Source organism: Anabrus simplex, chromosome 2 (assembly GCF_040414725.1).
Source record: "Anabrus simplex isolate iqAnaSimp1 chromosome 2, ASM4041472v1, whole genome shotgun sequence".
Lineage (NCBI taxonomy): Eukaryota > Metazoa > Arthropoda > Insecta > Orthoptera > Tettigoniidae > Anabrus > Anabrus simplex.
The window spans coordinates 525855354-525871848 of NC_090266.1; the positions used below are offsets into that span (position 1 = coordinate 525855354).

General features: G+C 41.0%; 1 protein-coding gene across 1 annotated transcript in view; it reads right to left on the reverse strand.

Annotated features, from left to right (window-relative positions):
- LOC136863587 (putative sodium-coupled neutral amino acid transporter 11) overlaps nucleotides 1-16495 on the reverse strand; it is a 144680-nt gene that overhangs the window by 86205 nt on the left and 41980 nt on the right. Inside the window, exon 4 of the mRNA XM_068226004.1 lies at nucleotides 7057-7309. Within this exon, the coding sequence (XP_068082105.1) occupies nucleotides 7057-7309 (253 nt within the window). The remainder of the gene's footprint in view (nucleotides 1-7056; nucleotides 7310-16495) is intronic.

Genomic DNA, 16495 nt, shown 5'->3' on the forward strand with positions numbered 1-16495 from the left:
ATAGAAGTAAAAGTGGAAATGGTACGTTCATTCACCACCAGATGACTCCTAGGATGTGTTACAATGCTAGCGTTCGAAGCGGAAGCTGACCGAACCATCACAATCAGACTAAGTGGCTCACATAACATGTTTGTGCAACATATGACAGGTGTAAGACATAGACATAAAGCCTGGAATGAAACATCTAGCGACGGAGGAATGTACGAATTTGGAAAACACCAAGACGAAATAACAATAGTGAAGGGGCAGGGAAGGGAACTACCTACGTAAATTCTTAATGGCTGGCAACCAGGTATTACTTAATTGATAGCCAATGTCCCTGTTGAAATTGTTAGGATTGCTATGTATTTGCACAGCTTCCTGTGTAATCCTGGACCTATAGTGTCTAGTGTGGGTAAGAGCTCGAGCATCTTGGAACATGACATCATGACCCGACAATAGAGCGTGCTCATCTATTGCCGATTTGTCGGGTTGGTTGAAACGAATATTACGTTCATTTTCTTTGATACGGGTACCAATGGACCGGCATGTTTGGCCGATGTATACTTTACCACACGTTCAGAGAATTTTGTATACCCCAGGATGTAAAAGTGGGGACAATTAATCCTTGGTTTTACTCAGACTGAGCAATTTTAGTGGTGGTGCCAAACACAGTTTTTATATTGTGTTTGCGGAGGACCTTGGCAATTCGATCTGTTGTGTTGTGAATGTAAGGCAACTAGGCAGTTCCCTTCACTTCTTCCTTCTGTGAGATTTACTTGGTCGTTTCTCTGGTATGTAGGGCTCTATGAATCTGCAAATCGCTGTAACCATTACCCTTAAACGCAACTTTGAGCGTGTCCATCTCCATCTGGATATGTGATGGCTCACAAATTCGTCTCACCCTCTTGGCGAGTGTCGTGAGGATGCCTTATTTTTGTGCTGGATGGTGGTGAGAATCTGCATGAAGATAGCAATTTGTGTGGGTAGGCTTTGATAGATGGTATGTCCTAAGGAGCTGTCCGGTTTCTTTCTTACTAGTACATCCAAGAAAGGAAGGCATCCATCCGACTCTATCTCCATAGTGAATTTTATTGACGGATGTTGCTGATTTAGGTGGTCTAGAAATAGATGAAGTTTCTCAGGATCTTCTGTCCAGATCACAAATATATCATCAACATACCTCCACCATATCATAGGCTTGACCGGCGCTGAAGCAATAGCCTCCTCTTCAAAATGCTCCATAAGGAAATTATGATATAGATGTTGATTCCCATAGGGAATCTGAAATATTTGTCCTGAATGAGCAAATTTATAATACCAATATAAATGGTCCGTTATTGGACATTACAAATTTTCCAGCTAGCTCATTCTTGGTTGCCAGCGTTTCGCCCTCGTGTGCTAGGGTGGGCTCATCAGTTGGTACCTAGCACACCTACCAATACGCTGGCTAGTGCATACCGTGGAGGCCACTGCGTAGGCTAACTGGAGCCACCGGCAGTGCCAATGCACTAAGAGACTTTGTCTCATCACTAAAAATTGATGCCTGCTTGGCCATCAGATGATATAGATGTTGATTCCCATAGGGAATCTGAAATATTTGTCCTGAATGAGCAAATTTATAATACCAATATAAATGGTCCGTTATTGGACATTACAAATTTTCCAGCTAGCTCATTCTTGGTTGCCAGCGTTTCGCCCTCGTGTGCTAGGGTGGGCTCATCAGTTGGTACCTAGCACACCTACCAATACGCTGGCTAGTGCATACCGTGGAGGCCACTGCGTAGGCTAACTGGAGCCACCGGCAGTGCCAATGCACTAAGAGACTTTGTCTCATCACTAAAAATTGATGCCTGCTTGGCCATCAGATGATATAGATGTTGATTCCCATAGGGAATCTGAAATATTTGTCCTGAATGAGCAAATTTATAATACCAATATAAATGGTCCGTTATTGGACATTACAAATTTTCCAGCTAGCTCATTCTTGGTTGCCAGCGTTTCGCCCTCGTGTGCTAGGGTGGGCTCATCAGTTGGTACCTAGCACACCTACCAATACGCTGGCTAGTGCATACCGTGGAGGCCACTGCGTAGGCTAACTGGAGCCACCGGCAGTGCCAATGCACTAAGAGACTTTGTCTCATCACTAAAAATTGATGCCTGCTTGGCCATCAGATGATATAGATGTTGATTCCCATAGGGAATCTGAAATATTTGTCCTGAATGAGCAAATTTATAATACCAATATAAATGGTCCGTTATTGGACATTACAAATTTTCCAGCTAGCTCATTCTTGGTTGCCAGCGTTTCGCCCTCGTGTGCTAGGGTGGGCTCATTAGTTGGTACCTAGCACACCTACCAATACGCTGGCTAGTGCATACCGTGGAGGCCACTGCGTAGGCTAACTGGAGCCACCGGCAGTGCCAATGCACTAAGAGACTTTGTCTCATCACTAAAAATTGATGCCTGCTTGGCCATCAGATGATATAGATGTTGATTCCCATAGGGAATCTGAAATATTTGTCCTGAATGAGCAAATTTATAATACCAATATAAATGGTCCGTTATTGGACATTACAAATTTTCCAGCTAGCTCATTCTTGGTTGCCAGCGTTTCGCCCTCGTGTGCTAGGGTGGGCTCATCAGTTGGTACCTAGCACACCTACCAATACGCTGGCTAGTGCATACCGTGGAGGCCACTGCGTAGGCTAACTGGAGCCACCGGCAGTGCCAATGCACTAAGAGACTTTGTCTCATCACTAAAAATTGATGCCTGCTTGGCCATCAGATGATATAGATGTTGATTCCCATAGGGAATCTGAAATATTTGTCCTGAATGAGCAAATTTATAATACCAATATAAATGGTCCGTTATTGGATATTACAAATTTTCCAGCTAGCTCATTCTTGGTTGCCAGCGTTTCGCCCTCGTGTGCTAGGGTGGGCTCATCAGTTGGTACCTAGCACACCTACCAGTTAGCCTACGCAGTGGCCTCCACGGTATGCACTAGCCAGCGTATTGGTAGGTGTGCTAGGTACCAACTGATGAGCCCACCCTAGCACACGAGGGCGAAACGCTGGCAACCAAGAATGAGCTAGCTGGAAAATTTGTAATGTCCAATAACGGACCATTTATATTGGTATTATAAATTTGCTCATTCAGGACAAATATTTCAGATTCCCTATGGGAATCAACATCTATATCATCTGATGGCCAAGCAGGCATCAATTTTTAGTGATGAGACAAAGTCTCTTAGTGCATTGGCACTGCCGGTGGCTCCAGTTAGCCTACGCAGTGGCCTCCACGGTATGCACTAGCCAGCGTATTGGTAGGTGTGCTAGGTACCAACTGATGAGCCCACCCTAGCACACGAGGGCGAAACGCTGGCAACCAAGAATGAGCTAGCTGGAAAATTTGTAATGTCCAATAACGGACCATTTATATTGGTATTATAAATTTGCTCATTCAGGACAAATATTTCAGATTCCCTATGGGAATCAACATCTATATCATCTGATGGCCAAGCAGGCATCAATTTTTAGTGATGAGACAAAGTCTCTTAGTGCATTGGCACTGCCGGTGGCTCCAGTTAGCCTACGCAGTGGCCTCCACGGTATGCACTAGCCAGCGTATTGGTAGGTGTGCTAGGTACCAACTGATGAGCCCACCCTAGCACACGAGGGCGAAACGCTGGCAACCAAGAATGAGCTAGCTGGAAAATTTGTAATGTCCAATAACGGACCATTTATATTGGTATTATAAATTTGCTCATTCAGGACAAATATTTCAGATTCCCTATGGGAATCAACATCTATATCATCTGATGGCCAAGCAGGCATCAATTTTTAGTGATGAGACAAAGTCTCTTAGTGCATTGGCACTGCCGGTGGCTCCAGTTAGCCTACGCAGTGGCCTCCACGGTATGCACTAGCCAGCGTATTGGTAGGTGTGCTAGGTACTAACTGATGAGCCCACCCTAGCACACGAGGGCGAAACGCTGGCAACCAAGAATGAGCTAGCTGGAAAATTTGTAATGTCCAATAACGGACCATTTATATTGGTATTATAAATTTGCTCATTCAGGACAAATATTTCAGATTCCCTATGGGAATCAACATCTATATCATCTGATGGCCAAGCAGGCATCAATTTTTAGTGATGAGACAAAGTCTCTTAGTGCATTGGCACTGCCGGTGGCTCCAGTTAGCCTACGCAGTGGCCTCCACGGTATGCACTAGCCAGCGTATTTGTAGGTGTGCTAGGTACCAACTGATGAGCCCACCCTAGCACACGAGGGCGAAACGCTGGCAACCAAGAATGAGCTAGCTGGAAAATTTGTAATGTCCAATAACGGACCATTTATATTGGTATTATAAGGAAATTAGCCACTACGGGCGAAAGTGGACTTCCCATAGCCACTCCGTCCATCTGTTCATAAAAATTCCCACCCCTCAAGAAATAGCTGGACACCATGCAGTGGTAAAATAGCTTAGTGATGTCCTCAGGGGACAGGTGTTCAATGAGAGACATGATCGAGTCAATCGGCACTTTAGTGAACAAGAACTCCACATCGAAACTCACCAAAAGTGCATTAGGTTGAAGGGTTATGGTTGACAGCTTGTTGACGAAATACCGAAAGTCCCTAATGTATGATTCAGTACGTCCTATGTGTGGCTGAAGCAATTTGCTTAGGTATTTAGCCAGAGCATATGTAGGAGAACCTATCGCACTAACAATAGGTCTGAGGGGAACATATTTTTTATGGATCTTAGGCAGTCCATACAATCTAGGTGACAATGCATCCCCCAGGATCAGATGTTTAGCCTCCTCTTTTGGAAGTGAAGATTGCCTTAAGAGCTTCGTGGTGGCATTGGACACATGAGTGGTAGGGTCACGTGAGCTCAGTCTGTAGACAGGCGCTGACAATATAGCCGATATCTTATTCTTATGCTCGTCAGTGTCCATAACCACTGTCGCATTACCCCTATCAGCTGAGCATGCTCTATTGTCAGGTCATGATGTCATGTTCCAAGATGCTCGAGCTCTTACCCACACTAGACACTACAGGTCCACGATTATACGGAAAGCTGTGGAAATATGTAGTAATCCTAACAATTTCAACAGGGACACTGGCTATCAATTAAGTAATACCTGGTTGCCAGCCATTAAGAATTTACGTAGGTAGTTCCCTTCCCTGCCCCTTCACTATTGTTATTTCGTCTTGGTGTTTTCCAAATTCGTACCTTCCTCCGTCGCTAGATGTTTCATTCCAGGCTTATGTCTATGTCTTACACCTGTCATATGTTATGCAAACACGTTATGTGAACTGCTTAGTCTGATTGTGATGGTTCGGTCAGCTTCCGCTTTGAATGCTAGCATTGTGCCACGTCTTAGGGTTCATCTGGTGGTGAATGAATGTACCATTTCCACTTCTACTTCTACTATAACATTCCAAATTCAAAAGTGTCATTGTTTAAGAAGCCTTTCTCGTGGACAGTCGAGAATTCTTCTCAGGACGCAGAGCACAGTTTTCTGCGAAACGTTAAGAATTTCACCTTATTTTCTTGACACGGCACAAGTCCAAAAGCCTATACAATATCATGTCTAAAATTATGACATTCAGTGTGCTTCTTTTTTTATTAATTCATACTTTCCTTGCTTTCTTTGCTCATCACTTCCTTCAATGTTCAATATTTTCCATGGATAGCCAACGATTTTCAATCATCTTGGACTTAGAAGGGAAGATATACTGGTAGCTTATGGTACTACCCATATCATTGCTACCATCAGCGGATATTGCGAAAGGTTCATTCCTTAAAATTTGAATCATTTTAGAATCTGCATCACGGGCCATTTTATTAATGTTGGCAGATATTTTTGTTCTGGCACATGTGTACTTCTTCACAATATCCAATCAGGGAACATTTTCCTAAACAGTTCTCCTGCATGATCGGAACATGATAACAAGGGGTTATGTTCCACGATGAACGCCTTGAACAAACATTCTGCTAAGATGGCAGCATCATCTTCTTTCTGGCCCAAAAAAGTACTTAATTTTTTGTTCTTCCCTAAACAACAAGCACTGTCTTTGTTTTTGCATAATGCTCTGTGTTACAATGCCAATCTTTTCACTATGATAAATATTTATATCACAATGATGCAAGTGACAAAAAGCAAAATAGTTTCCTGTACTAGACTGTAATATGAAATGAAATTCAGTTTTATAGGTATCTTTTAGCACTTGGTTTCTAGGATTTTTTGCCATAGTGTAACAAGAGAAACTTAGAATACATGATACTGAACCATCGCCAATACAACTCATTGAAATACTAATGCACTGACACAAGCATTAACACCAGGATAACAAGGTAACAAGGCACTTAACGTGATACCCGAGTATAAATACACAGATTCAAAAGGAGCCAGTTATAATTTCCGCACCTTGCAGTGACAACTTAATTCCCATTCTGCATTGCCTTGTAACAAGAAAGCCTATATTATACAGCATGCAGTAGGCTGATCAGCTGACCAGCTGTCTTGAAATGCTGGTGGGATTGCGGGATGAACATTGTCCTGAGTTCCCAGCTGTAGAGCTGACTGCCAAGCAAGAAATGACGGCAAAAAGTACACTTGCCAGACAAAGCATAAAGTTTAACTTATACTTGAAACTAATGTTGCACAAATCACCAAAGCAATTTATCAACATCTCTTGCCTACAAGTCAGTATTTCTCATATTTTCCTTTAAAGTGTCCCTGCAATTTTTGCTCGAATTTGGAAAACATTGTGTAATTTCCGCTCTTCTCAATTCCTTGCCTCAAATTTGTGAAGAAAGTGGGGGAAAATACACCAGTAAATATGGTATATTTTATGTAGTTATGGAAGTGAATTTTTTTTTCAGTTTGCATATGGTGTAAAACCGCTGTTTTCACTTAATTCATTCACATTCCTCTATCTGAAATATTCCATGTTACATTTGGTATGATTGAAGCTTTCGCCTACAAGAGTGTTGATATTTCCTCTAGTACCTTCTGTATAAGCATACTGTAATTACTAACTGTATGTCTATATACTTACACATATGTAAATGGGAAGATCATCCTTATGAGTATTGATATAAGTACGAAGGCTATGAACACAAGAGACAGGAATGATATCTTAGCCAGATTGGCAATGTCACGAAATAGGCACAGGGGAGCTGTGATGAAGATAGTCGCCAGTCCTATGACAAACTCTCGTGAAGCCAGCAGAGAAGTTGGTTGCACTCTAGTCATGCGTATCAGCACCTTTGTTATAGTATCTCCCACAACTATGTTGTAACTGATCATGGCTGTGGAAAGAAGAACAGAATACATTGATCTTTTTTCCTTCTTACAGAATTGGTTCAATTATATCACTAAGGAATGAGATTCTTGTAAATTAATTAATAACAGAGACTGTTGACTGCTGTTGTTCAATTATAAGGTAGAAGTTAACCAACATAAACAAAGCTTTATAACTATGAATCTATCACCACCGATCTGTATATAGGGCAATAGCCCAAAGGCAGATTCCCTAACAGTTGTTTACCTAGTCTCTTCTTAAATAATTTCAAAGAATTTGGAAATTCATCGAACATCTCCCTTGGTAGATGATTCCAATCCCTAACCCCTTGAACCAAGTAATCCTAGTGAGGGTACCATACACTGGAACCATACTCTAATGTCTTCTTACCTGAGACTTATCTGTCCTTCCCTTTACATCCTTATTATAACCCCTAAATACCCTCATAACTAAGGGAAGAGAAGTGATCCCTCTAAGGGACTTTCACCCCATCAATGCAGTAATTAAAACTGAACGGATTTTTCCTCTTTGTAAAACTCATAACCTCACTTTTCACCCTGTTTATCACCATACCATCACCTGCTATCCATCTCACAACAATGTCGAGGTCTTTTTGCAGTTGCTCACAATCTTGTAATACTAGGCAGAGTGGCTCAGATGGTTGAGGCACTGCCCTTCTGTCCCCAACTTAGCAGGTTCAATCGTGGCTCAGTCCAGTGGTATTTGAAGGTGCTCATATACGTCAGCCTTGTGTCGGTAGATTTACTGGCACATAAAAGAACTCCTGTGGGACAAAATTCTAGCCCCTCGACATCTCCAAAAACAAAAGATGTTTACTCATATAAGTTCTATACAGATAAAATAAGAGTTTTGTCTGTACATTGTTCAGAATTAAAAAGAATGTTATTTTTGAATCAGTCATGTGCACAGTAACAAGGAAGTGCACTTTAATTATCCATTATTGCTGTCTGTCTGTATGTACATACATGCAGTGGAATCCCACTAGTACATTCCTCAGTAACATGTTTTTCCATTAATCAATTTGAATTATAGAAGTCCTAGTCTCAAAGCACTAAATTTTTTATGGGTATTGCTTTAGCATGTTTGCACACTCCTACTTAGTACGTTCAAATTTTGACATTCTTCATTCAATATTTTGACCAGTCCTTGCGCATTTGTCAGTCCGGTTGGACATGCAGTCACTGACATGTGCGCGTGAATGTGAGGCAAATAACAAACAATGAAAAACTATAAATGTTTCAAGAAGTGGATCGCAATCCAAATATAAAAAGTGTGGATGTAGTGCAGAAATTAAACATTCCTCTGTCAACTTTAAATACAATTGTTAGCGAACGTAAACTGATTGAAACTGCTTTTGAAGAAGGGAAAAGTACTCAAAGAAAATGTAATCACCAGGGTCAGTTTCCAGAATTAGAAGAAACTGTTCTAAATTGGTTCATGCAAGCACAAGCTTCAAACATGCTGGTAGATAGCACTGTGGTTCGAGCTCATGCAACACTTATTGCACAAAAGATGGGACTTGACAATTTAAAAGTATCTAATGGCTGGATTGACAGATTCAAGAATCGACATGACCTATGGGGAAAGCACACAATCTGTGATGCTTCAAGAATGTGCAATTTTTTCCATGCAAGTACACTTCTAACACAAAAGCGTGGATAACTTCTGCAGTATTTTAAAATTTCATACATGCAGGGGATGCAAGGCTTGGCATAAGAAACAGGAAAATTGCACTCCTCATTGATCAGTGCCCTGCTCATCCCCAAAAGTTTTTAATTTGATAAACATAAAGATAGTTTTCATCCAAGCAAATTGCACAAGTAAGCTACAGCCATTAGATCAAGGCATAATACGGTGCTTGAAGCAGAAGTATCGTAAGAGGCTGGTTCAGAGAAGATTGGCTGCAGTGGAATTGACGACGTGAAAAATCACCGACTTAGATGCCATGCATTTCATTAAGGCTGCCTGAGATTCTGTGGAGCAAAACACTATTCAGAACTGCTTCAATGCAGCTGGCTTTTGTCATGCTCGCGCTGATGACGTCACGCTAGTTGATTTTCCTTTGAGTGAAGAATGGCACCGAATAACAGGAGAGGTCACTTTCAAAACATACATCAGAGCTGATAACAATGTTCCAGTATGTAAAACTATGACAACAGATTAAATACTTGAAGAGCAGAAAATGGAAAAAGCATCAGTGCAGGATGAAAGTGATGACAATCCACATCCGAAGCAAGTTCCTACAGTGTCAAAAGTGATGGAGGCAATGGACATAGTGAAGAGATTCCTGTGTAGTTTTGAAATTGATGACGAAGTAATGACTTTATTAAACAGGATGGACAGTACAATTTTAAAATTAAAACCAAGAAAGCAATTGACTATACAAATGTATTTCAAACCAGTATAAATATTTGTGTTGGATTGTGAGTTAAGATGTATTATTAGAATTAAAGTTCATATACTGTAACACATTTTTACATTGTTATTTATTCCCCTTTGTAAGTTACTGACACACCTATGTTTATGTTCTAACTGTAGTAGTGCATGTAACTAATTCTTATGGTTGGCAATTTCACGCCTACATCTATAACACACTTTTTTAAAATTAATTTTACACTTAGTAAATACAGTACAGTGTTTTCGGTAGCATGTTTTCCCTGCTTTTGATGTCCAACTTTTTTCAGTCCCTTCAAAAAGATACTAAAGTTCCTCTGTACGTATGTATGCACATCACGAGTAAGTGGCTAAACAGAATTTAATAAAAATTGGTATGTAAAGTTGGCGAGTAAGGCACTTCACTTTTTACTATAAATAATTTTATTTCTGCTCAGTGAAATGTTAGTTTTGGGGAGGGCCCAAAACTTAATTCTCAAATATCCATGTTATTAATGGTCCTATCAATAAATACTACATAACAAAGGTTATATAGAATACAATTTCCAATCATTTATGTCTCATACAGTTATACCATGCAGGCTATGATACCAGAGATGTTCATGAATATAGACTTTTGTTGCTAAGTCCATAATAACGCAGAGCCACAAAAACAAGGGTGAACAGAATTGAATGAAAATTTGTATGTAAAGTCGGGGAATAAGGCACTGTAGTCTAGGCTATACATTATTTTACTAACACTGGGTGAAATGGTAGTTTAAAGGAAGGCCTAAAATTTAATTTTTAAGTACCTATTGGTCCTATTGAAAATTACTACATAACAAATGATATAGAGAATACAGTTTCAATCATTTATGTCTTGCACAGTTTCACTGAACTGACTATAATACAATTCATGAATTCAGACTTTCTTTGCTTAGTTCATATCAACATCACTGTTCAAACGTGTTAACTGGTGATAGTGGTGGTTTTGTCGTGATTGTCTTAAGGTGTAAAACCGCACGGTCATCAGCCCATATCAACAAGGAAAGTTGTGAAGATGATTACAAAAATGAGAAAAATAACTGTACATGAATGATCTCTTGAAGAATAACACAAGAGGGAGTGTTGAAAGGAGGAAGGACTTCCGTTACATTAAATGCAACATCATCACAAAGTCAGAACAAAACTAAATGTGAAGGCCTACAATATTGAAAGCCCATACAATTGATCAGCAATAAAATTACATTATCTATTGCTTATTTTGATGTGCTTTGTCTCTTCTGCTGCCACTCACCTCCGATGAATGGGATTACTGCTGCATCCCGACTAAAACAATATGCCTGAATATTTGCGGGAAGTAACTTTTTAGTATGCTAGTCCTCTGATTCATACATATTCTGATAACTAATGGTACGTAACACACTGACTCATCGTAGTAAGAGGAGCCCGAGGCTTGAGGTGCAGAGCAGTCTTCCTCGCTAACCCTAGTATATATCGTCACCTTCCAGCTGGTCCTGGACCTGCTTACTGCACTTCTTTAGTATTGGCAGGAATCCAACAATACAGATGACGACCAGCCACAGCTGCCCCCGCTCCCAGCCGAAGTCTACCCTCAAGTCGAGGAGCTGCACCTAAGTTCTGCCCCTTGGGACATCTTGAGCGATGACGTCCCCCTAGGGTGACGAGGATCCACAGGTGGGCACTCCCACCAAAGAATCAGGCACTTCTGGCGATCTTGATGACCTCCTGTATGATGTCAGCTGCTTCCGGCCATTTCATCACCTTCATCTTCTGCCGCTGGCTCGCCTGCCATACCAGCTGCCAGCTTGCTTGCCATGCTGCAAGCCCAATCGATATGTATCTGTTGCAGTGAACCTGTCACATCCAGCCTCGTAGTGTGACACCACCTGTGAACACTGTGCTACTGAGATCTTTCACTCTGGAATCAATCTGGCAACACTTCAGGATGCCCCTCCCCACTTCTTCTGGCCAACACCACCATCAGCCCTTATGGATGCAGCTGTCGAGGATCTTGTTCATCACCGCCTTCTCGAGGAAGGCCACTGCACTTCTGCCTCTTCCTGGTGCCGAAGGATATGGGGTCCACCAGGATTATCTACGACCTGAGCCCCTGGACGCCATACATCATCACTCCTGGTTTCTCTCTCAAAGTGCCCGCTCAGTCTCTAGCCTCGATCCCGGCCTATCACCTGCCTATTTAGCTGGACCTTAACTCACTTCAGCTTCTTTCAAATTCCCACGAACCCAGCAACACATGCTCACTACGGTGTCTGTTACTGCGGGACACAGTATTGCTAGAACCGCCTGCCCATGGGTCATGGCCTGGTATCATCTATTATGCGGCGATGGGTGATTGCCGTTAAGGAAGTTGTCGGGTAGGAGTTTCCTGTCACTATGTTTGCCTATCTCAATGACTGGCTCGTACACGGGGCTACCCTGGACGAGCTTATGGCCCACGACATTTTCCTATACCTCCAAGTGATCCTAGGCATCACCCTAAACTTCTCAAAGTCTTTTCTGACCCCCATTTCCTTTGTCACTTATTTAGGAGTGATAATCGACATTCAGGGCCAGGAGTGATCACTACACTATGTTACTCAGTGCCACCTCCAGCTTTTCACTCAAGAGCTCAGCTCTTATGAAGATGATCTTCAGCTGCAAAAAGCTTCTGAACATTTTTCCTGGTTGGCATGGGTTAAGGGCTGGCCCATTTTCCTTCCCAAACATGTATTTTCCAGGGAATTCTTTTGGATTCAGTGTCTCCTAACTTCTGACTACATTGCTTCACCTCAACAGATCCAGCCTGGCACCATTGTCCTCAATGTGTACACCAACGCCACGCAGTATTCACTGGCAGCCATCGCTCCTACCAACTGGGAGGCCTGGTCCCAAGCTTACCAGACTCCAGTGCGGGTACACGCTGCCAAGACCACTGCCACCATCTTGGAAGTGCATTTGGTGCTCACCGACCTGGCTCCGCTAGGTCACAACCAGGTGTGGACCAATAGTGCAGTGGCACTGTGGCTTCTATGAAAACAGGCTGGGGGCTTGTTTTTCACTCTCATCATTATTTGTTACATGTGTATGTCCTTCTATATAAAGAGTTAGCAGAGAGGGATGTTAGCCTTTTGTGGTGCCCTGTTACCTCTGCAGATAATCAGGCTGATGCTGCCTCCAGGGAAGTGCTTAATACTATACATGAGAGCCTGCAGTAGCCTATGTAAGCAGGTCTCACCCTGGAGAGAGCAACATTCAAAGTCTGCACAGGAGACATAACGCTACATCAGTAACATTACATTGACCATTGTATGTTGTGATGTGCTTTGTCTCTTCTGTTGCCACTCATCTCCAATAGATGGTATTACTGCTTCACCCCGAGTAGAACAGCCTGCCTGCATATTGGTGGGAAGTAGCTGGAATGATAGATAGCTTTCTTTTTTGTTAGTATGGCATTCCACTGGTTTGTACGTGTTCTGATAAATAATGGTACATAACACACTGCCTCATCATAGTATTCCAGCTATTCGATCCCTGCTCTGAGGCGCTAAATGAAATTAGCAGTATACACACTTAACAGAAAACAGCAGAGGTGCGTACAAAACTGCCTGACAGGGAGAAGAATGCCCACGTATGGGCCTCAGAATCTGAGGAACAACATCAGTGGTGGACAAAAATGTAATCATGCACATGCCAAGTGATTGTCCCGTGAATGATGGATACTACAACTAGGGTATATATAAGAAAACATAAACGTCCAGTAATCCTGCTTTAAAGAATTCCCCTCTGAATGATTATAGGATCAGATAATACTTCACTTACTTTAATTCTCTGAGTTCTCTTTCCTAGAAATATAGCCATCCATTCAGTTACTCTTTTGTCTAGTCCAATTTCACTCACTTTTGCCAGTAGTCCCCCATGATCTACCCTATCAAATACCTTATTGGGTCATTCATGCTACAGTCCATTTGACCTCCCGAATCTAAAATATCTGCTATATCTTGCTGGAATCCTACAAGTTCAGCTTCAGTAGAATAACTTTTCCTAAACCCGAAAAGATATAAGAAGGAAAATACGAATGCAGACCTAGCAGTTCTACACTTTCAAAAGCAGCAGTCAATATGAAGTTTACCTGAGTGTCTAACCAAGTAACTTTTTCTCAATCCATGAAGGAAACATGAAAGATAAGCGAATAAGCTATCAATAAAACAACCTTAGTATACAGTACAGTCAAAAAACTGTTTGTAGAATGTTCTTTTCCCATTATGAAGCTACTGAGAATTCCTTAAAATTCATGAGCTCATGTTCCCCTGATTCTTTTACTATTTTAACATCTCACGAACCCAGATAGGTTTTTGGCAACAATGGGGAGAGAAAGTGATCATGGCCATAATTAAGGTTCAGTCCCATTGCATTGCCTGGTGTGAACATATAAAAGTCACGGTAAACCATCTTCAGAGCAGTTAATGTGGGGTTTGACCTTGCTATCTTCTGAATGAAAGCTAATAGATTCATCATTAATGCACTACTCCAGTTGCCCATGTGTGGTTAACAAGCCTCGTCCACTCCTTTCTATCCTTCCACTTTTCCTGCTCCATTACTTCCACCACATCCAATCCAGCTTCTCAAATGTTCTTCCAAACCTGATCCATCCACCTTCTTCTCAGTCTTCCAACTGGTCTCTTTCCCTTAACTTCTCTTTCCAATTCCTTTCTTGCTACCTGTTCCATTCCCATTCTTTTTACATGTCTGAACCATCTCAGTCTTGCTTTCTGTATGTTCTGTACTAACGGTTCTATATTTAGCTCTTCTCTGATTTTAATATTTTGAATTCTATCTCTCCTTGTCTTTTTAACCGATGTTCTTAAAACTTTCATTTCTACTGCCAGCCCAAATTGTACAGCCAACTCCCTCGGTTCATGGTCTCCAAGAGAAATAAGGATATGCTTGATAATCATAGGGAACCTAACTGCAGACACCTCAAAAAAGAAAGATAGAATGGAATAAATAAATAATGAATTTGAATTACAAGAATGAAGAAAAAGACAAAAATGTGTGAGTAAAAGACAACAAAGAGGAATATATAAGAGAGTAATCACTTCCTGCACTTATTACTCTTGAAATGCAGGTATAATTCTGTTACCATATGTTTTCCTTATCAGGTAACTTGTAAATTTATTTATTCAAAATTAGTTTTGGCAAACTGAAGAACCTAACAGTTATGAATAGACTGAGTCAAAACTGGAAAGGGATGGCTTCAGATATCACAAATTGGTGAAATATGACATGGGTTAGAAATTTTTTTTAGCACATCATTAACATGGCAGACATTCATATTGATATTATTATTATTATTATTATTATTATTATTATTATTATTATTATTATTATTATTATTATTATTTTGTGCAGCTATTTTTAGCTTGGTGCAGCCCTTGTAAGACAGATCCTGCGATAAGCATGAGTGGGTTCTGCTGTGTATAATATATCACACTGTGTGTTAGCGTGGTGAAGGGTAGTGTTATGCATGGTGTATGAGTTTCAGGAGTATTGGGGACAGCAAAAATACCCAGCCCCCAAGCCAAGACAATTAAAAATTTGCAGTTAAATGTCCATTAAAAGTCCGGGGTATCGAATCCAAATCTGTGACCCCAAGGACCATAGACCAAGATGCTGATCAATCAGAATTATTATGCACTAGGAGTATGCTGTTATATCCACTTCTTCAGACCATAATTCTTTGTGCTGGTGTGACAAACCTTGTCCGATTATAGGCCTGATGATTTTGCTAACCAGGTCCCATTTGAAAAGGATGACCATTTCAATAAAACAGTGTTTCACAGTGAAACACAATATTCTGCCCTTCCTCCTCCCATTCACACCAGTCCAAGCACCATTGCAGTCTGGTACGTCTGTGTTCCATTGTCAATGATAACCTTTTGAGAGGGCAACAAGCACTTATTCTGTGCTGTCATAAATGGCAACTAACTCTTGTAGAAGACATTGGCTAACAAGATATTGTCTGTCAATACAATACAAAAGCAACAAATGGAACAGAATTGCCATTCAGTGACACTCGTACAAGATGATGATTAATTCTAACATTTTTCAGTGTCATTCATCCAGAATGTTCCTCAGCAGGTGATATTTTCTTCTTAAAACTATTCTCTAAATTCCTTCCGCACAGTAGAAATACTGTGGCCTACTGACCATGTGGTAACCTGGAACGACACATAATACACTCAGATGTCTACATTATGACCACTTTCAGACTTAAGGTAACTGTTTGGCTGTCATCAATGCTGACATGTCATCCTTGACAGCTTAAACAGGTCATTGGTAAAGAAGGACTGATAATTTGACCAAAAACCACAACACATATAATCATTTAGAAGACACTTATTTTCGTCATGTGATATTGCACTCTCTGATAGATCTGAATCCAAAGAAACTGAGCAAACAAATACATCACAAATTATACAAAATAAGGTAGAAAAAGATGTACAATCTGTTTTGTCAAAGCCAAAAATAGCTCCTCAATTTCTGAAGAATCTGAGACCAATCAGCTATTTCATCACATATTTTTTCAAAATATAAAGAGCATTTAACTTCTGCAATTATCTTTTGCAGAAATGTGTGGCTCATTATATCAAGTTTTCATTTTATATATCGTCGCTTCACCGGTAAAAAGTTGTAATCCACAAAGCTCTTCCTATCGATTATTATCCTTAAGACTGGTCACGCCTCCCAGCCACATATGGTTATGCAGTCCATCAGA